We start from the raw sequence: 22,928 nt of genomic DNA, 5'->3' as shown, positions 1-22,928 counted from the left end.
CTTCAGTGATGCCCTTATAGGGTCTTTGCAGCAGCGTGTGTATTGTTGGAACTATACATTACTTGATTTACTGAATGTATTTTTATTCAACTTTTATTCAATTATTATTATTACTATTATTATTCGTATTTATTGAGTTGGTTATTATTGTTATTATTATCATCATCATCATCATCATTATTATTATTATTATTATTATTAGGCTATTATTATTTGTATTATTATTATTATCAGCCTATAAGTAGAAATAGCAGTAGTAGTAGTAGTGGTGGTGGTGGTAGTAGTAGCTGAGTATTAGCAGTCTATTGCTTTTGATGATGTTGAGTAATTAGAAATATTTATCAAAATATACACTATAAATATTATAATGCATTATTTATGAATAGGCCTCCTTATTATATCATTAGATAAAGTAACATACTTACCACTTAGATTCAATAACATACCTTGTCATTGTTGTTGTTGTGATCGATGCAGGTACAATGAACCAAACGCTAGATGTCTCCCCACTCCACGCTGTTGTGTGTCTTCATGGGTCCGCTGCTAGCTATCTACAGATGATCGAGTCGCCATTTTGAAAACCAAATCGTTCACAGCACACCCGCCCTGAGTACTGGAACTATGCCGCGGGGCCGGCCTCGCAAACTGAGAGTTAAAACCAACGACGGAACAGGTAACAAGTACCAAAATGCCATGAATAAAACATACAGACTATGAGCTATCTAAATAACTTGGTAACGTTTGGATAAAGCGCTCCGTATCTTATATAATCACACTTGAATGTAGTGTATATAGTCCCCGGATATAGTATTGCGGGTGGCCATTGCTTTGTGCGGCGAAGGAGTGATTGAGGCGGAATGATATTAATAACATTTCGGTGGCTCTACTTATTGGCTTCCAGTCTAAATTGGTGTCCGGGAGGGAAACACCTCCCGTGCAGTGGCGCAACGTTAGTTAATTTCAGATGTTTGCACTTTCTCTGTTTATTAGCAATGTAACGTTACGTTGTTGATGCTAACTAGCTCGTTTTGCTATCGTTAGCTTGGTGGCTAACACGCTAAAACGTTAGCCATTGTTATTTTGATCCTTGAGAGGACACACTGTGCAGAGAGACTGTGCAGCTGCTGCCGGCTTGACTGGCTATGGAAGAAGTTGTCATCATATCCACAAAATGGAAATTACATTAAGATAGCTTGTATTCTGGTCTTGCGTTGAGCTTGCTAGTCGGTTAATATAATCGCTAGAATACATTGTTGGAGTGTCTAGCCAGCTGTTAACATGACACACCGTAAACGTAGCATGCAGCTGCTACAGCTGCAGAACCCGTAGATTGCATAGAAATCTCATATGGGATGCATGTGCTGCAAGTTTGGCACATTGTAATAAACAGTGACTATTGGCAGTCTCTTTGTCTACCAAAATGGGCGATTTGGTGTTTTTGTGGAGTACCATGAACCTACATTACATAACCTCATGCAGGCTATGCAACTACTAACCCTACCATCTAAATACCTTAGGCAACCAGTGTGAACCTTGTGTTGTAGGGGCAGGGGGTCCCAACATTTTCATGTGAAGAAACTCTAATTTGACACAATGTTGTGTTGAGTAACCCAAATGTTGTTATTAAATATAGAATTGCATACATAACTGTCTATACTGTAAGTGGGAAGGTAAGAGTGGAGAGAGTGAAAACTATGGTCAAAATAGTCACCCTTAACATGTGTGTCACTGAGCTTTCTTCCAGGGAGGGAAAGGAAAATCTAACAGTTTGTGAATAGAGAATTAGTGTAGGACATAAACTTAAGTAGCCTATTACAGTGTGGTAGCAATTCTGATAACTTTACTGAGTAATACAGTCAGGAGTTTAAATTAGCTTGACAGTTTTTGGAGAATAGTGCAATGCCTGGGAGTACACCTGACTATACTCACCTCTTTTCTGGGCATATGCTGTCCTATACTGGATCAGGGTTATATAGATAAGGGTTTCTCAAATGTTTTTATGTCACAGTCTCCCATTTGATAAGGTTGTCTCCCAGGGACCCCATCCCCAAGATGTTTTTGTTGTTTAATAGGATTAGACCAATATATTCCTTTACAAATATAGGCCTTTTAATATAAATCAGATATTGACCAGTCAGTGTTGCTCACTGCAGATATGATGGAGGTGAGGAGATGGTTTTACTCAACTGCATCAGGGCTGGGGCAGAGCTTGCATTTCATATATATGAGTGCAACCTAGCATTGAGACCTCTGTCTACCCATATTATAGGTATAAAATAGCAATAACTAATAAGCAAACAGTCTATTGATTATTTAAATTCACAACTATTAGATTATAGGAAATGTAGCACTGCTTCCCAGTGACACGTCTGAAAAAATATAAGGGCTTAGCTGAATGAGATTGCATGCTTACAAATGTCACTTAACACAGACTTAATTAGCTGTATTCAAACCATTTGGCCCGCACGTTTTGGCTTACACTGACTCTATTCTGATGTAAACCTTCAGCTTTGGGAGACAACTTTAATAAGAGTGCTACTGCACCTGAGGTCTGTCTAATTGAGTATGAGTAGGCTACTGCCAGATGTATCATATCTAGTCCAGCTATTCATGTCAGGAATAGGCTTATTGAACCAAATAAGAAAATTGAAGTGTTCATCTCACTTGTACTCTTGTACTTTTCATCAGATGCTAATCCCAGTGAACCGAAGGTTGAGAGCTACTGCGATGGAGAATTCAAGGACAAGAAATGCACAATATGTTCCCAAATCTTTACTACTGAGAGTCAGCTACAGAGGCACCTCCGTGACCATGAGTCCAACGATAAGGCAAGTACAGCCAGCCGGGCACTCCATCTGATCATCATAGCCATAACAAGACAACACAGAACAGAGTTTTTTAACCTTTATTTATCCAGGGAAAGTCATCTGAGCATACTTGCTTTTTACCAGCAGCACCCTGCTTTACATTCATACAGTTAAACGCATTCAAACCTTGGAACTGGCCTGTACAACAACAGTCTTCTTCTAGTGGCCACTGGAAGCTGCCCAATACAACTGCAAACTTATTAATTAAAGTTCTGACTTCATTTGCCATACATAATATTTACAAATTAATAGCCCAGTGCCATTTCAGGATTTCAGTTTTTTGGACCTTTGGTTAATTGCTAATCAGAGAATGGTGTTTTCCTGCTTTTTTTTAGCTGATAAATAGCCAAGCTTCAGCATTCTTTTGAGAAACAAACATAGACAAATAGGCCTATACAAGCACATGTCCCATCTATGGTCCTATGTAGCTCAGTGGTGAACTTGGCTTGGTTGCCAAGGCGCTTTGCTGAATATTTGTTTTTAAACCTGAGCGATTGGTTCACTGCCCAACTGCTGTCTCACCAATGAACATTGTGCATTAGAAGACTTCATCCTTGGCTGTCCATTTACTGCTCTAAAAAACATTGAGAGTGTTACCATGGGAATCAATAATGTAATTGATTGAAATGAATGAAAAAAAATAACTACTTGAAATCATCCAGTTAATCTGATGGTTGTTATTTCATTTTACACATTCATGCAATTTTTGGAAATTCATTCTACAACAAATTTAAGATGAAGGCATTTGGAAATCCTTTTGTTGAACAAAAACCAGTGTCCCACTGGTGCGAACATTACTGGTTGGTGATATATTTCTATATATCTTTTTATTGGAATTTTCTAGGGTGCTTACTTGTCCCTTGTTTTGGCATCATGAACCAAATAAATAAGATTAACTAAGTCTAAAATGGAAACAAAAACTCCTTCTGGGAAATTCTGGGAAAATGTGAGTACAACTGATGGACAAGGAATTTGACTTGGTTCATTAATGTTGATTTAATTTGTGTGTTAATTTATATGAGTCTGTCATCATTGTCTGTGTACTATTGTTTTATTATTAACTTGCCTTGTTATTTTTCTTACTACATCTCTGTTGCACCTGAGCCTGGAGAAACAATATCTCATTTCACTGTGTACAGTCTATGTATATTTGGATGTATATGTGTAGATATATGCAGCTGAGATGACAATAAAGCAGAACTTGAACTTGAAACTTGAACTTGTTGACAAATTACAAGACAGGTCCACAGTACAGGAGTGGCACAGTAAGAGCAGGACAATGCGTAACAGGACCTCACATATAATGCAGACAAGATGTACTGTAGACTAAACATAAAGGCACTACAAGTATAGATTCAAGGCTGAAGATTTGTTCCAGTGTAGCACATTGGCAAGGTTGGTTGCAGCAAAGGCATAGTCACAGATGTGCAAAGATGAACTAGGTTGGTAAATAGCAAAAGATGCATAAATGACAGATGTACAAAATACAACTAGGTTGATAGATAAACCTGTTTATATGCATGCTGGTTGAAGAGCATGATTGCCATTTGGAAGCAAGTGTTGCAGTGATGGGTGGTGCAGCAATGAAGCATCCTAGAGGGTAGGATGTCAAATGGGCGGTTGTCTGGCTGGAAAGGGCCAGCAGCCATCTTCTTTGCCCTTCCCCTTGCTCTGGCATAGTGCAGTTTGATGTAGGGCAGCCCTGCTCTCTCAAATGCACTCAGCATCTCAGTGTTACTGCTAGTAATCCAGAGACAGTCATGCTTTTGGGCACTAATGTCTGACACTATTGGGGGTTAAATGATCAGCTGCTACCAGTAGAATTTGAAACTTAATGACTTTGGCAACTTCTTGAGTCTTGAGTGGTAGTGTGTTACAAAGACAACTCACTAGACAAATATGTGTGCAGAAGAGGTAACATGAAAATGCCATAATGCAAATTGTATAATGGAGCTGGAATAAACTTGCCGAAGGATACAATATGTTTCCCCAAGACGTGTTTATCAGGAGCCAAATTCAGGTTGGTTCATCAGTTAGTCAAACGACACTCTCTCACCTTGTATTGAGTGATACTCACTCGCCCGGTGTTACAGTTTTGTTCAGCTTTGCAACTGCGTGACAACAAATATTTATTTTGCTAGCGAATATTTCATTTACAACTAGATTGAGCTAGCAAAGCAGTTTTGCGTAACAGGTGTGGAATTTATTAACTTTGCCCAATGCTAAGAAACAGTGCTTTCTCACTTCGTATTGAGTGATTCACCCGGTGTTGTCCATATCATACAACTAGGGGCTCTTCTTTTTGTGAGATTTACCTCAAAGCACCAGCTCTTAGGAGCGTCATCCCAGCACCAGTGCTGATGCTGACGACTAACAACATGGTGAATTAAATCATCAATAAGATGCATCTTGAATGGTTTTCTGTTCAGATTGTTGCTGCAGTGCTAAAGAGGTGATTGAAACACGTGAAACATTGTTCAATGCAATTGTAATACATAATTAAATAAGGGACTGAAAATGTGGTAAATGTATTGTTATCAGTAGGCCCGACATTAATCTAACAATGAAGAACTGCCACAGTGTTTCACAACAGAGGAACCCTGGCTCATTAATCATTTGAAGAATAGAGAGACAGGAAAACTCGCACCCAGGGACACATAGAATAAACACATTGAAAGCAACACAAAGAATAAACCAATTTACACAGTGATGGTCTAATTTTTCTACAGCCATTATACTATGCTATCAACATTTATTTGAGAATGATATATTGAGGTAAATATTCTACACTTAGGGGCTTTAATAGATGACTAAGTTTATGTTGTTTAACAGTTGTTTGGAGTTTGCCTCTTAATGATCATTTTAATGTTCAAATCCGACCCAAGACCTTTGTTGCATGTTATCCCCCTCTCTCTCTCCCAAGCCTTCCTGTCTCTCTCAAGACAGGCCTGTCTAATAAAGGTGAAAATGCCCCAAAATAATCTTAAAATAAAAAAAAGAAACATGCATTAATAGATTAAATCCAAGATCATAAATCTTTTCTTTTTTTTTTCTTTTTCTCACTTATTCTTATTCAGGGTTGGGGGGTGATGCAACCTATCCCAGCATACATTAGGTGAAAGGCAGGCAAACACCCTGGACAGGTCGCCAGTCCATCTCAGGGCAATGAATGACATTGATAAAATAGTTAATAAATTCAATAAAGATATTTAATTTGCTGTCCTCACAGTACTTCATCTGTGGTTCAAAAATATCTAATAATGATTCTTAAACATTTCAACATAAAACAATTAAAAGCAAAGGGGCACAGTTTTAAAAGAGAAACACAGAAACACTTACATGGGCAATAATTATATGAAAAATGCTTACAATGCAATGAGAATGAAAGAATCAATTTTTTTGGTGTTACTACAGTATTACAGTATTGGAAAGCCCAGCATTCAACACGAATGACTGATGGTGAACGCATCAGACTAACACTGCCAGGGTTGGGAGCTCCATTCTCATTCTCATACTAACAATAATATGCATTGGCACTGTAAGGTACTTTGGACTTTCTTGTTTGTGTCAGTTACAGGCTATTGTAACTCAAGGGGACGGGAGGGATGAGAGGGGTAAGGGGGCGGTGCCAGAGACTTGTGTAGGAGGAGATAACTTCTATCGATGTTGTTGCAATTTCTACTGGTCTCCGATAGAAGTCATAGTCACTCTCTCTCTCTCAACTCCTCCTCTCTCCCCTGCAGCCTCATCGATGTGACCAGTGCCCACAGACGTTTAACGTGGAGTTCAACCTCACCCTCCACAAGTCCACACATACGACCTCCGACCCCACCTGCCCAGTGTGCCATAAAAAGTTCTCCCGCGTGGCCAGCCTCAAATCCCATATCATGCTGCACGAGAAGGAAGAAGTTGGTCAACTCTTGTGCTCTCAATTCATTAACTGATGAATGAGAAATGAATCGTTCACACAAGAGTATTCTAATTTGATATAACTTTGTTTCCCTGTTTTCTCTCCTCCACCCTGTTCGCTTCCCCCTCCTGCAGAACTTGATCTGTGCAGAGTGTGGAGATGAGTTCATTCTTCAGAGCCAGCTCTCTCTGCACTTGGAGGAGCACCGTAAAGAGCTGTCCGGCATCAAGGTCTACATCTGCAAGACTTGCAGCAAGGAGTTCAAGATGTCTGCCCACCTCAAGGAGCACATGAAGAGTCACGTCAAGATGAGGTCAGACATGGGATGGAAGGGCTTTAGATTGCGGATTTCACTTGATTGAATGAGGTCAAACGCAGCTTTCTATTTAAACAGCCCCCTTCTTCAGTGGAGTGAAAAGGGAAGCATGAATCCAACAGCTATTAAAAGGACATACCAGAGGCTTGGTCAATTTACAGTCTAAACATATAGATCCTGTGGATACTAGTTTTCCACTAATATGGGTTTTTGAATGCCATTGTGACACTGATATTTTGGCATTGTAGCTGCAGATACAAGTATTCAGTGTTTCCTCCACAAGTTTTAGTTTGTGACAAGCCACAAACTAAAAATTGCTTTTTTGTTTAAATGAAAATGTATCTGACATTTTCCTCATCTAGCCCCTGCCCCACCTTACTTCATGTATTCTAACAAAGGGTGAAGTAGAGCTATAGGTTAAGGCTACCGACAAATGTTATCTGTGTACTTACGGTATGGAAAACTCATTTGAGATTTTTTGTTAATTACTCTTTCCACAGAGCGCTCACCTCTAGTTCCAGAAACTACAAGAAAAACATAGATCGCAGTGGGTTCACAAACAGTTGTCATCACTGTGGAAAGACATTCAAAAAACCCAGCCAGCTTGTCAGGCACATACGAATACATACAGGTGAGTAAAAAGCACAGCAAAGGGGTGAAGTGTCTTAGTTGGGGTAATGTAATACACAGCGCTGCTGTTTCAGTGCGGGACGCCAGGGGTTTAAAGTGATTGAAACTTTTTTGTTTTTGTCAATCCAGCCACTAATTCTGTGTAGGAAGTTGCACATGAGACAGATGAATCAATATACAGGATATCTGCAGGTCCTTGAAAAGTCTGAAAAAGTCTTAAATTATCTAACTTCAAGGACTTGAAACGTATTAAAATGTCTTAAATGCTGTAATTAGACGTCTTAATATGTTGATAATATTTTAATATTCATATTTGGGACCAGCAGTAGTGTTGGTTTTAATTTCTTATGTTTTGTTACATAACTTGTACTTCCAGTTGGCCACATTAGCGGAATAGTTCTCCCCAAAATGAAAAGTCATTATCTACCCCATGTCCACCAAACACAGAGCGAGTTAGCCCTCGTAGTTCCATCTCAGCCTTCTCCCAAAACTCCCAAACTATTTAAGTTAACAGAGGCATTTTTTACAGCTTTAAAAAATGCACAAAATGTCCATCAAATTTCTCAGAGGAGTTCATCCAGCATCATTTAAATGTTTGCGGGTGGGTCCAAAAGTCCAATATTTACCTCATTACCTCCTACATTTTCCTCCATGACAATGATTTGGTTGCACAGTCACCATACAGAACTATTACTTAACATTTGACCCACATGCATACCCACTCTATGATTAATACCGAGCAGGTTTAATACAGCCTTTCCATCACATCTGCTTTTGTAACAAACAGTTTGACATCATGTTCCTAGACATTTAATTTCCTGGTGTGCTTATGTCCTGGTGTACTGTCCATTCATAATTTTAGAACTTTCATTGGCTGTGTTCCATCGGAAATGGTCTTAAATCCAATAGGTATTAGGTAGTATTAAAAAAGGACTTAAAAAGTCTTAAATTCGGCTTCCTGAAACCTGCAGATATCCTGATATAATGCTGTGTACAAGCAGGCATTATCCACTTTTTGTCTGAGCAGTAATGCTAACATTAATACAGGAGGTGACACACAATAACATTTTAATTGATTTATAATTGTCTTGTAATAAATGGCCTCAAGTTTGAACACTAGTAGTACAACAGTCCCTGAGTTGAATTACATTTAGTGTACATTGAAATTTGTCTTCATTATGAGTTATGAGTATTATGAGTATCGTTAAGCTGCTTCGAAAACGTTTTTTTTTTTTTTTTAGATTAAACTTTAATGATTGCTGTGGGTAAATTGGGTTGTTGCAGCAGAAGAGAATAGGATATAGATAAGAAAACAGAGTTTTGAAGATAATACAACAAGCGATAGCAACAAAAGCGCATATTGAGAGATAAAGCGATAAAGATAGAGCATCTTTGTTGACAGATTTACAGGTTAGAAGCTGATGGGCAAGCATGCATCGCTTACTGTTCACAACACCAGGTATCCAGATGGAAGAAGTGTAGAACTGTGTTGATATATACTGTAGAACTATCTCAATGTACAAAGCAAATACAGACTTGCTGTTACTTGCTGGCATGGTGATGGTTCAAAGTAGTCTACCTTCATTGCTCGTGGCTTTAAAAGTCTTAAGATTAGTTTGCTGATTAAGTTTTCTTCCCCTTAACTGATTTGATAATGCCACTAAATCCTGATTAGTCTTCCATGTCTACCCACCAGTTCTGAGGGATTATGCACCTCAGCTCCATTCGCACTCAACTGTTATACAGAGACGTTGTCTGGGTAAAATCTGCTCATGTTGTTTAAATAATTATACTCCTGCGAGGTCAGATTATGTAGCTACTAGCTTCCACCCACATGTTGTCTACACATTGTCCACATGTTAATTTGTTTGCTTGGCCGGCTGGATGACTAATAGTGGATGGAGCTGATTCCTCTGTGCACAGAATCTCAAACAGCCATTAGTAGATGAAGGGGTGAAGGACCGCTTTGGGGGCCACACACACACACACACACACACACACACACACACACACACACACACACACACGCATATGCATTTCATTCTATCTCTCTCTCTCTCTCTCTCTTTCTCTCTCTCTCTCTCTCTCTCTCTCTCTTTCTCTGACAAACATACAGCAGAGTTGCTACTGAAAAGAAAGTATTCCATTATTATTATTATTATTATATTTCCCTGTGTCTTGGTGTCATGGCCAAATATTTAAACATACAAAATCATGTTGTTTTTTCACTTAATATTGTGATTGCAGTTTGAATTATGATAGAAGTGGACTCAGTGCACTCATGGGGTACTAATTCATATGAATTGCTGTGTTTGACTTTAGGGAAGAGTTTTACTGATTTGTAAGTCACTTTTGTGTGCCATACAACCAGCATATGTGTAAATGATATAAAGTGCATTTTTTCTATCCGCAGTCACAGAAATGTTATTCTATAATATTGCTTAAGAATAAACCACTTATATTTTATTGAAATGCAATTTTGGTGTTCCAAATTGTCGTTCCAAATTGAAAAAAATATCAGGTGGTGCAACCTTCCAAAACTAAGCTGCACTAAAAAGACACATTTTCTCAATACAATTCTTGATCAGTTGGTTGGGCATACTTTTAAGTTGAATTGTTTATAAAAAAGGACAACCCCCTTTATATAAAAGTATCTTACTACTTAAAAAAGTCCCAATAATGGCTATTTGAAGTAATATGACTTTAAGAATAGCATGTGAACAGTGAGGACATGTTAAAGAATAGCCCAAAGGACACCTGTGATGCTGTAATGAGGCTGCAGGCCATCAGGTATCGTCTTACAATCTGGAAATTACAGTTGTCAACATTATAATCTTAATGTTCATTGATATTTTGAGCAGCCCTAGTTGGAATGCCTGGTGTTTGATCTGTGTTTCATCTGACCCTCCCTACCTCAGGCGAGAGGCCCTTTAAGTGCAGCCACTGTGGCAAGGCCTTCAACCAGAAGGTGGTGCTGCAGACCCACATGGTGAGACATACGGGGGAGAAACCTCACCTCTGCATGTTCTGCCCTGCTTCGTTCTCCCAGAAAGGAAACCTTCACTCCCACGTTCAGAGAGTTCATTCTGAGGTAAGAGCCCCTCCCTTTGCCGGGTGGATAACCAGACCGTAGTTCTTCATGTTCTTGGTCGCCTATGTCCTTCTTCTAGGAAAAATCCACCCTCAACACTCTCAGGCTGTTAGATATTATCAATGTGTTATGTTCAATGCATTCCAGGAGTAAAGTATTGTAATTTTATTTTTGGTGTACCCACTTTCCCTCAACCTGCCTCATATATGTCTACAGTTAGTGATTGCCTACGTTTCCCAGAATGACTATCAACAACCCCCAGAGAACGGGCATGAACTTGTTGCTTTCAATCAAAGGTGGGCGTATGGGCGTAGAAATAGCTTTAAAGTATGATCATTCAGCTGGGAGTTATGTGTCTATAATTGTGGCCGCGTTCCTTATGCAAAACACACAATGTCTTGTGGCTGCATTGCATTCTGGTCTATTGAGGCTACTGTAGTGTATCTCTGTCTCTTCTACAATGGATTTCTCACTGTATGATTGTTGAATGTTGGTGCAAGATGGTGTGTCGAGAAAGAAGCCCTTGTTCTTTGACTTGAATATCTGCTATTAAACTCCACTGTAGCTGCACTGAAAATGTATCAACATGACGCCACGTCGTCTATGTTTTGCTTGTTATCCAGGGGAATAAGAAGAATACACCATCAAACAACAAAATGGGCACAGAAATGCAAGGTACATTGCTAATAGCTTGCTAACATTTTTTATAAAGATTATCTACTTACCTTTATGGTACGCGGTCTACCAGTTGAGCCACTAGAGTGCCCCCCTTCCCCCGGTAGCTGTTTTTTAAAGGAATAGTTCACCCAAAAATGAAAATTCTGTCATCATCTACTCACCCTCATGCCAAATGAAACACAGGTGAAATTTGTTAGTCCATATAACACACAGGGAGGTTGCCAGTTTAACTTCGTAGCAGCCTTCTCCAAAACAACTGAAGTCAATGGGGACCTGTTCTTAAGAGTTCCAAAACAAAAACAGCCAAACAATCACTGTGATTAGAAAGACCTATACACCATGATTTGTTGCAAATCAATCAGCTGTAGTTAAGATTTGCACTAAATTATGGTGTAAATATACTGTAGGTATTTTTGGAACTCTGAAGAACTGGTCCCCATTGACTTCAACTGTTTTGGAGAAGGCTGCTATGGAGTTGTGCTGGCAACCTCCCTGTGTGTTATATGGACAAACTTCACCTGTTTCAACTGGCATGAGGGTGAGTAGATGATGACAGAATCTTCATTTTTGGGTGAACTATTCCTTTAACAGTGTTAAAGTGTTTTAGGATGGATTTTTCCTTTTAACCTCCTACAACGAAACAAAGATCTTTCCATGTCAGAATTCTTGCAACTCAGACTGTTTACTATAGTGGGATTTGCTTGACGTTATACACCTTCAGCAAACCTTAAAGAAAATAAACTTCATGGAGTTGGGAGGGGGAACAGGCATGCTTAACAACACATACATTTTAATTGGTTATGTGGCTATTTTCATGTAGAGGAAATATCAGCCGAGTACTTGAACTACACTTTCATTCAATTTGCCCTTTTTTTGGGTAATTCATTATTATTTCTTTTATTCTATCATTGATGTGCAAGATATTATTCCTTTCTCTCTTTTGCACATCATTCATTCAGTTCCTCATTCACTCACACACTCATTTGCCCAGCCAACCTACTCACACCTTGTTGGATTCAATAGAGCAAGACTCCTTGCCATATTTTCAGTCTGTTAGAGAGCAAATGAGGTGAAATTGCAGCTCTTTGTCTCTCTTTTGGTTCTGCTCTTTTGTAAGCAGCACACAGCAGCCCATTTTAGAGAGAGCTCCTGATTCATCCAACCTAATTTAGTCAAGACTTAGGTTTCCAACAATGCTTTGTCAGCAGGGTCACTTCCTTTTAGCGCTGGCCCAGAGGCGAGGGGTTGAAAGAAGCACGCACATTAAAGTCCTCCCTAGGTGCTAAAATGTCCATGTTGACAGATCATGAATTCTCCTTTGAGTGAATGTCCATTTGTAGGATTCATTAACAAACCCCAGTAATGGATGAAGTGATAGCGGTGGGAATAGCTCCTGGCTATTGGCTGTGGCCAATAATGTGGCTGTAGTCTTATGTGTGGGTCAGTTCTCTGGAAGCCTAATGAAAAGCGACACATCAAGCAATGATCCCCATGACGGGACAAGCAAAGGGTCCCCAGTAATGGATATGCCGCACTGCTGAACGCCTGCTGTATTTTAGCAACCAGGGGACAAAGCCTTGAAGCACAAAAGATGAGCCCATTTAGGGCACGCTCACACCAAGCATGTTTCCAGTGGTGTGTTCGAACTCTGAAGCATTAACTCCTTTGGCTCATTTGGGCAGGTGCGAACAGTGTCATTTGAACTCGGATGGCACCAAATCAGTCCTCTGAGATAGTCTCTGTCCTCTTTCAAACAAACTGCAGTGAGATTTGTTCAGAGTGAATATATAATCCGGACCTAACCCTAACCAAATGACCTCAAAATACAAGGAGATGGATGTTGACATCTGATAGCCAGCAGTTACAAGCCACAATCTGGACTGATGCTCGTATTTAGTCATTTCTTCATGTGTCGTTAACTGGTATGCACACCAGAGAAGGGAAATTACAGCACAAAGTACAGACAAATACATTATGCTTCGAGGGACTGGAGTCCACTAAAATCTCTATCCTTGCAGGATGACAGGTTACCAAAACTGGTAACCTGAGCTATTTCTGAGTCCATGTGACGTATGTTTACAATCCCTGGTTCACTTGGAATTGGGAAGCGCAAACCTAAACAAACCAAATACAAAAAATGCAACAGAGTAAACTTCCTTTATGGTTTGGACCAAAGAAAATTAGTGTGATTGCACACTTAGAGTGAATATCTGAAATATTTAACTTGATTACCTAATGATTCCAACCATGCCAACCTTGGACAGGTTGGCATGTTACTCATGTGGTTTATAATCCTTCTCTTCCTAATTGTCATCTGTTGAAAAAGAACTGCTTTATAAGCTACTGGTTTGACAGACAAATCCTCACCTACATGTTTTTTTTCACATCAGGGTGCTTTGAGGGTGTTCTAAGAGAGGCCAACGAGTCTGCATAGAAAGCCTCATCTTTAATACAGCCTGGTGGGGCAATCATGTTGAATTAATGCTCATGAGTGTGTACTTGATGGGAGGTTTTGCCCCATCTATAGTGTTACAGTTCACCTGGAACAAAAGTGTGTGTATATGGAACATGCAAATGAAATGTTACATCCCTTTCTTTGAGTGGCCAATTCAATCAGCTGGCCAGCTTCACCTCCATTTACAACTCATGTGTTTATGGGTTTTTACTTTTTTCCCCCTAATGAAAACAAAATAGGCTTGAAAGAAGTGAAACAGGTTTTGTTTTTCCCTCACTAGCATGATTGTGTCACTCCATGCTAAGTGCCCATGATGGGCCAGTTGATTGAATTAGTTTTGGAAAGCCAAACAGTAGGACCATTTGAATAATGCATCTAATTTTCACAAGTGTTCTTCAGCCTCCTCTTCGAGAGAGGGTTTGGCCTTATGACTGACTGACTTTATGAATAAATTATGGGCAGATGTTATTTGTAATACATTTCATGAGCAGATGCGTACTAAACAAGGGAGGGAAGTCATCAGGGATAAATCCAATCAATTGTTTGGTTATTGTTGGTTTAGGAGAGACAGTTGCACATCTGCATATAAATGCTTCCCATATCACAGATTCAGGTACCCCCTAAAACTGAGAATAAATGAATTGTTCCTTTATGAAAGGGGAAAAGCTGCATTGCACACTGCCTGAGTGTTCAGAATTGTGTTATTAGTTCACTTATTTTTATGAAATGTTGGTACGTAGATGCGTAAAACAATGAATTTAGCAACACAGGTGCATAGGGTACAGGGATGATGAATCGTATGTGTTTCATGTGCACTTACAGACTAAAGGAGTGCCACTGTTCCCATGCATGGACTGCAGTTGTGTGTTTAAGAAGCTGGGCAGTCTGAACGCCCACATCAGCAAGATGCACATCTCTGTCATTGAGGAGCCCTCCAGCACTTCGGTGAGCAGACAGTATGCAGAAAAGACCAACAAAACACTGCAGGAATTTTTTCAGCCCACCACCCAATTTTAGTATATTCAGCAATGTAGACTTATCGAGACACACTAGAGCTCCTGTCATGCAGGGAACCATGAGAAACAGGCTTGTTGCAATTAATATAGATTATAAAACATCAGTGGCTACATTTTCATGCCCAGAAAATTTAAATTGATTACTCAAGTAACCTGGATTTCAGTTGACACCTGTAAACATCATAACTAGATTAGTGTAACCCAGTGAAGGTCATACTCTGATTAAGAGAAACCCTATTAAGATGCCTTACTCCCATATTAAACGGGTTACTATGAAAACATTTTACTCATTTCACTTTTGGTTTTCGTTGTCTGTGCAAACTCAGACTTATGGGTACATTTTGATGTCAATTTACAAAAGTATAATTGCCTGTAACATTAGACCTGATTTGTAAGGTCCAATCCAGTGGACGGTAAGAGACAGCATTAGCCGTTAGCCACGGGTTAACTTTAGCTTACCACCAGTGATTAGCTTGCGAGCTATCAAGCTACTACCAGTATACTGAACAAATAATATCAATTTTATCCATTGTAATACACTAGGGTGAAATGATCTTATTGATCGTTCTTTTGAGGAATTGCTCTTTGCTGAGTGTGCTAGTAGTGGCTTACAAATTATGGTGGTAGGCTAAATGGAATAACTAAAAGAAAAAAAAAGATTCCTTTTTAAAAAATAATTTTACAAATATATTTATACATTTTTTAAATGTATCTCTTAATCAATCATAATTAATCAGAATTTAGCTACTTTAACCAGAGTATGGCCAATAGCTAGGTCAATGCATGAAAAAGTAACCACTGTGCGTTATAGTATTCATTCTACTGACTTTGTTGGCATGATGGATGGCCATTATTCAGCATTTTATTTTGTGTAACGATGCCCAGTGCTCTGCACATTTTAAATGCTCTGAGGAACGTCTATTAAAAATCAATCAACTTTGAAATTAGGGTCTGTTCTGATCTTGTGAACTCCTCTTTGCCATGTCGGTAACTGCTAGTCACACCTCCTCTTCCTCCTGTCCGCCCGCTCTTCTCCCATAGGAGGCAGAGGCAGGAGGTCAGACAGCTGGGGGGTCGGAGGGCGGCGAAGGGGTGACGGACGTCATCCAGCAACTTCTAGAGCTGTCTGAGCAGGTCACTGGAGAGACGACCCAAACCCAACCTCCAGAACCGGCTATTGCCATGGAAACTGCCATCAACCAGGACATCCTACAGGTTTGCATAATAATAATAATAATGATAATAATAATAACTTTATTTATATAGCACATTTCTTAACAAGGTTACAAGGTGCTTTACAATAAAATAATTCAAAAAAAATAAAATAAAAACAGTAAAACATTGGATACAGAAACTAAAGCACAGGAACTAAATCATACATATACAGAAACCAGAGAAGCCATACACAACATGATATTTAAAGGACATTTTGTTTAAATATGCTGTAAGAAGATAAAAAAAAATGTACTAAGTGAACAGAAAAAGTTATTAGGATACATTAAGATGTTAAAAAGGCCTTTTTATAAAAATATGTTTTTAAAAGAGATTTAAAAGAAGAAACTGTATTGGCTAACCTAAGACACTCAGGACCTCGGTACCACCAGTGAGGCTGCCTCTGAGGATCTCAGCTTACGCTGTGTCATTCGACATTCTCTGGTATTTCACATTCTCTGTTTGACAACAATGAGGGAAAAAGTATTTCTCTTTCTCTGCCTGAGCGAGGGTCAGTAGTAGGCCTCCCTCCTCTTAGACTGACATGCTGCAGGCAGGGACAAGCAAGCCTAGATGGGGAGACAGGGAAACGCACAGTGAAAATGAAATTAATTCAAAAGCCTACGGTAATAATATTTTCTGAGATATGCGTTTTGGGCTGTACCGATACATAACTGTCTGGATTGATTGAGTCGCAATGCACTCTCAGCTTTTGCTTGATACAAGCTGTTTCAATTGATGCAGCCATATCCTACATTATCTAACATTTAGAGCGGTGCATTGGTTGAGTCGTTGGATTGTTACACTCCTACATAAACCTAATCTTAATTCTAACCTTAACCTTAAACCCAAATCCTAGTGATAAACTAGAAATCAGGACAGAGAATTTTTCTCATCTTTCTGTTCTTTGAGGTCCTCATAATTACAAAAGTACAAGAATACACACACACACATACACACACAATGGCAGCTGTCAATTTGGACCTCAAAGTTTAGTGGAACCATGAATGTAGAAATTATTTAGATGGGGTTCGGAGGAGCCACACTGTGATGATATTTGGACACTCTGCAGAGAAAGACATCAAAGGCAACAGAGCAGAAGGCTTTGGTGAAAAGTTTTCTCTCCACACACTAAAAAAGTCCCTGAAATTATATTTTTGGTTGAAACTAAATGATATGCTACATCAAGTTCCTTGCCTTTAGTATCTGAATGGCTCCATTTTTCACAGTAGTGCAAGCAGAATCCATCCAGGGGTAAAGAGATGGTATGATAATGAATTCTCCCCAGGGAGGCTTATAGATGACTACCGCTGGAGAACTGAATAGAGCTTCTCCTCGCCAACACAACAGGCAATGATTCTCACTGAGCTACGGTTAGCGTGAATTCATTACCCCCTCATGCATCAATCTTGGGTTTCATGCATAGCACATTTTTGTAACGGGGCCATTTTTTGGATGTTAACGGTTTAGTATTTTTCCAAGAATTTAATCTGTGAGAAAACAAATTCTCTTTCTTGTAAGCATTGGCCTGACTGCAGTTTGCACTGAAGGTTAAATTATGTTGTTGAAATCTGTCTTTGACTATTGCATGCATTGTAAGGAATGTACTCTAACTGTATATGAAGACAGTGTTTATTTAGTCAAAGTTGTGGTGTGTGAACAGGTTTCTGTTGTGTTTCTGCAGCAAGCTCTGGAGAACAGCGGGTTGAGTGTGGTCCAGTCGCAGAGCAACGGCACCAGACAGTCCCAGAACCAGTCCACAGAGGGCGCTACTGCAGACAACAAGAAATTATCTGGCCCAGACAAACCAGCCAAGGAGAGGAAGAGGAGCATATTCAAGAAACCTGTACAGATGCCAGGTAGAGCGGCTCTCACAGAAGATTCACATGCGATCTACTAAAATATTGTACGTTTGTTTCAGAAGCATGAAAATTTGACTCCTTATGAATCAATGTTGAAACTAAATAAATTTGGCAGTGCCTCTCAATTCCACAAACTGAAATCAAATCATTCATAACTTTTACTCTTGTCGTTGGGAAATCCTAAATTGGCACAAGGTAAACCGACTGACGGAAAGTGAAACATGGCAACAGCAAACATGTCTTCTCCCATGAATGATGCAGCCCCTGTCTGGGCCAATAAATAACGAATACATCACCTTGTTTTGACTTGGAATTGTGGCACCCCTCCTGGGACAATCACTGTAATTTTGAAAATGTCACTATACAGTGATGAGATGCATCTTTCTCCAATCTTTCATCAACATCCGATCAGCGGTGTGTGAGATCTTGCGTATGACACACGTCCGAACAAACAGACAAGTGTAACAAACAATGTAGTGCTCCCCTTGGCCCAATCAGTGTTATGTGTGGCTGCCAGAATGCAGGTGAGATACATCATCCTCTGAAGTTTCATTAAAAACCAGTCAGTGGTGTCTGAGATATTGCATTTGACGGATGGAGACACTTCATTCATAAACCATACTCTTTTGATGTCTTTTGATGAATGATGGTTTGACTAACAGCCAAGTTTAACTCTGGACACCCACTTCTCTTTGCCTACTTTTCCAGGCTCCATCAGGGAGGAGAACGGCGTCCGCTGGCATGGCTGTCCATACTGCTCCAAGGAGTTCAAGAAGCCCAGCGATCTGGTTCGCCACATCCGCATCCACACCCACGAGAAGCCCTTCAAGTGCAAGCAGTGCTTCAGAGCCTTCGCTGTCAAGAGCACCCTCACCGCTCACATGAAAACCCACACGGGTATCAAGGCCTTTGAGTGCCAGTGCTGTCTGAAGTGCTTCTCCACCTCTGGCAGCATGAAGGTACATATGCGACTGCATACAGGTGAGCAGCAGTTCAGCTCTTTGGCAGAGCGGCATTTCTCAAATATACAGCATTTTTATTTTCTTGTATATTTCTATTACTTTTACTTCCTTGAAAATGGAGTATCTTTAGTGGTTACTTCATAGCGTACCAGTAGACATACATAAAAATTCTAAACAATGATACCATCACAGATTTTTAAACAATCGCAAATCCCAGGTTATCCAAAAATTGGAAATAAGATAAGATAAGATAAGATAGCACTTTATTAATCCCCTTGGGGAAATTCAGGTGCCACAGCAGCAACTGACAGACAGTACCAAGGAAAACAAGTACATTAAGTACAATAAGATAATAAAGAAGAAGAGGTACTAAGATAAAACAATAGAGGTAATGTACATAATATAGAGACTGTGGAGACCGTGCAAAAATACAAATAATAATTATAATAATAAATGCGTATTTGTATATATATATATACTGTATATATATATACATAATCAGGAGTTAAAACTTTGCAGATAAATTGCTAGCACTAAGCATAGAGCTAGAACATTGAAAAGTTGAGTAGTGCAAAATAATTCAAAGTAGTTCAATAAAATAGCAAATAAAAGTAGCAAAGGTAGACAGAAATTAGAAAAAAGTAGAGAAAAAGTGGGAGCTGCTGTGACCGGCTGCCACTCTCAATGACGGCGCCACTACTGTTGAGCTGCATATATGTTCAGTTAGTGAAAAAATATATAAAAATATCAAGATACTTGCAATATATAACAAGTGAGAAAACCATGAAAATATGAAGAAAGTCAATGTGTATGTTCAGCATACTGTATATATGAAATGTGTACCATATCTGCAGACCAGGTCAACAAGAGGCTATTATTACAGAAAGTACTTAGGTGTACGTTGTAAACAATATTCACATTTTCAGTATATTCAATGTACATATGAAGATAACAGGGCTTAACTGAACTACTCCATTAAGTTTGTTTTACTGGAGGAGCTGTCAGAAAAATCGGTATCAATAGTTTCCTGATTGGTATAACATCCATCGTTCTCTGGGTGTGATTCTTCTTGTTTAATTAGTCTTCTTATATCAGTAGTTATTTCTAGAATTATTATTATTATTATGTTATTCTTGAGCAGATGAGCATTGAGCCTGCTGTGTTAAATGTTCTTTGTAAATGTACTGGGTGTTTCAAAAGTAGGTATACAATTTTTTTTTTTTGATCAGGGTCTTTTTATTGTAATTTTTCACATTATATCATAGGTCCAAACAGGTCCAACAGAAAAAGAAAAGGAAACTTAATCGAATCCCCCACCCACCACCCCCCAAATACCAGACAAACACTACTACACACTACATATAAACACTATACATAGCCAGACATCCACAGAAGGAAAATAAATAACACAAATAGAATGAAATGACAGAAAAATTGGTTACATTATCATGCTGTCAGCCTCCATATCCTCAACAAAGGTTAAGAAAGGCTGCCAAATAGTATGGAATGTAGGTATACGATTTTTAATAATAATAATAATAAGCAGAATGGAAAAACAAAGCTGTATAATTTTATTTATTTACTCATTTAAACAAAATAATTCAACATTCAAGCCACGAAACTGGGAAATATTGGGGAATATTGAATACTGCAGGAGTATTAATAATGTAAAATGTATACCTAGTTTTGAAACAGGCAAACAGTTACATATGGCTGATTGTGTGACTAAAGATCAAACCCATGTCACTTACACCTCTTGAATACCAATGCAATCAACAGCAATTAACATGGCGTAATCAATGTAGGCGTTAGGTGATGGGGACTTATAATGTGAGCATTCATTTACTTTGCCGTGGTGGCCTCCATTAAGGTATTAAGTTAGAACTCTCAATGAATTATATGGTGAGATGCAAAAATTAGACCTTTGTAATTATAGTGGATTATAGTGGTGCCTCTGCAGCCATTAGCCAGGGCGGTCATTTGCATTCATCTGTTTGATTATTGTATGTTTGTTGTTAGGAGAGATGAGCTTAAGGTATCTGCCACTATGCATGAAATGTCAGTACAAACCTATTAAGTTTCTAATTATGATGTGCATGTGTGTATTGGTCTTAATCTTTCTAATTGATAGGTTATGTCAGGTGTTTACCTTAGCTGGTTTGTGTGTGTGTGTGTGTGTGTGTGTGTGTGTGTGCATGCATGTGTGTGTACATGAGTGATGGTGTACGTGTGAATTGTCATTTTTAGTTTTGGATAAAAAAGGGGCTTCATATTGCAAATGAACTCCTGTCTTTTGTTTCCTATTCAGTATAAAACATTATCATGAAGGGTATTTGTTTCGGTCTTAAGAGTGTTAGATATTTGTTTGCTTTGATTTGATTTAATTTAAATTCCTTAGCTGCTTTTTAAAAAATGTTACAATATATTGAAAAGGGACTTTAATTAACTTTTGGAACTGTTGGAAAATTTAAGGAATAGTTAACCCAAACAGCCACTTCAGTTGTTTTGAAGAAAGCTGCCGTGGAGCTGCGCTAGCTAACTCATTGTGTGTTATGTGGACATACAAACTTCATCTGTGTTTTTGTTTTAAGTAAATAATGACAAAATGTTCAGTTTTGGGTGAACTATTCCTTTAAATATTTCCCCAACAGTATCTCTCACTGAGGCTTTGGGCTCATGCAGTTTCTCATCTACATATTTATTCATAGGCTTAAGGCTTAACGATAGTTAGCTGGTGCTCAAAGCTTAATTATGTTGTGCTTTATGTAATTGCAATTAAAATAGGTATTTAGGGATTTTCTGTGTCTTCTCTTTGGAATCATTTGATGTGCCTATACAAAGGCCTAACTGAGCATTGGTCTTATTTTCAGCATTTAGCAGCTTGTTGTTTTTGATCAACTAATGCCTTGATCTGAATCTGAAATTTCTGTTTTTTGTTAACTCTCACCAGGTGTGCGTCCCTTTCCCTGCCCTCACTGTGACAAGATCTTTCGTACGTCGGGCCACAGGAAAACACACATTGCCTCCCACTTCAAAAACTTACAGCAGAAGAAGCACAAGTTCCCAAGGAAAACCAACAAAACCAAAGTGTCCAAGAGTAACCTACCTCTGCCTGACATTCCCCTGCAGGAACCCATTCTCATCACCGATCTTGGTGAGAACACACAGGCAGGCGCATGCTTACATACAATACATAACAGTAATACAATTTCTGTGTTCCTGATACACACACACGAACACACACAAAACGCACATACTCTTATGTCCTTGGAATGAAGTGGAATACAGTCTGCGGTGTAGATTGCTTTACTTGATAGATGTTTCTTTATGTACCCTACGTGTTCTTGTACAAAATCAATAGTCTTCTCACATGGAGGGCCACATGTGGGTTGTTTACATGTTGCTGCACAGGTTACATCCACTCCCAGAACCCTCGCCTGGCTTTCCAACAGTACCTGGAAATGGTGGGCAATGACCGTCCTTACAAGTGTCAGTTCTGCAACAAGGCCTACAAGAAATCAAGCCACCTCAAACAGCATGTCAGGTGAAGCTTCTATAAGACACTGTGTTTCTCTGATGCACCATTTCTTATAGGGTTTGAGCGATATAGGTTTTTGAAGGCCAATACCAATATTTTTTAACTGAAGCTGCTGATAGTCGATATTTTGCGCCTATATTCATCATTTTATTACAATTACCAGGATTCATTGTTGAAAGCCATTCTAATGAAATTCTTCTAGGTGGTTAGCAGCTCCATAAGGCAGAGTGAGGCAGGTTTCATTTAAGGCTTTACACACTGACACCCCTGAAGCTGTTAAGAAAAAACAGAAGGAACCTCCATCACACTGGAGGTGGGTGACCCTAACTGGCCAAAATTTCCCCTTAAAAGTAAGACTAAATCCTAGTAAAGATAAAAGCTATTCACAAAG

At 39.1% G+C, this 22,928-nt stretch overlaps 1 protein-coding gene across 1 annotated transcript in view; it reads left to right on the top strand.

The window, feature by feature from the left end:
* The first annotated feature begins 616 nt into the window (after positions 1-616).
* Positions 617-22,928, top strand: part of LOC139646782 (zinc finger protein 236-like) — a 73,304-nt gene continuing 50,992 nt past the window's right edge. Inside the window, 12 exon segments of the mRNA XM_071522503.1 lie at positions 617-673; positions 2,689-2,828; positions 6,611-6,775; positions 6,912-7,090; positions 7,594-7,724; positions 10,642-10,814; positions 14,770-14,892; positions 16,005-16,178; positions 17,860-18,034; positions 18,746-19,018; positions 21,950-22,153; positions 22,411-22,543. Coding sequence (XP_071378604.1) covers positions 622-673; positions 2,689-2,828; positions 6,611-6,775; positions 6,912-7,090; positions 7,594-7,724; positions 10,642-10,814; positions 14,770-14,892; positions 16,005-16,178; positions 17,860-18,034; positions 18,746-19,018; positions 21,950-22,153; positions 22,411-22,543 — 1,922 coding nt within the window. The 5' untranslated portion in view covers positions 617-621.

This window comes from Centroberyx affinis, unplaced genomic scaffold (assembly GCF_046629955.1).
Source record: "Centroberyx affinis isolate AG114_WGS23_722 - 3 ecotype Tasmania unplaced genomic scaffold, CSIRO-AGI_Caff_v1 ptg000997l_1, whole genome shotgun sequence".
NCBI classification, from domain to species: Eukaryota; Metazoa; Chordata; class Actinopteri; order Beryciformes; family Berycidae; genus Centroberyx; species Centroberyx affinis.
Note: the sequence above shows the minus strand (reverse complement) of the source record. Positions and strands in the feature narration are given on the sequence as shown.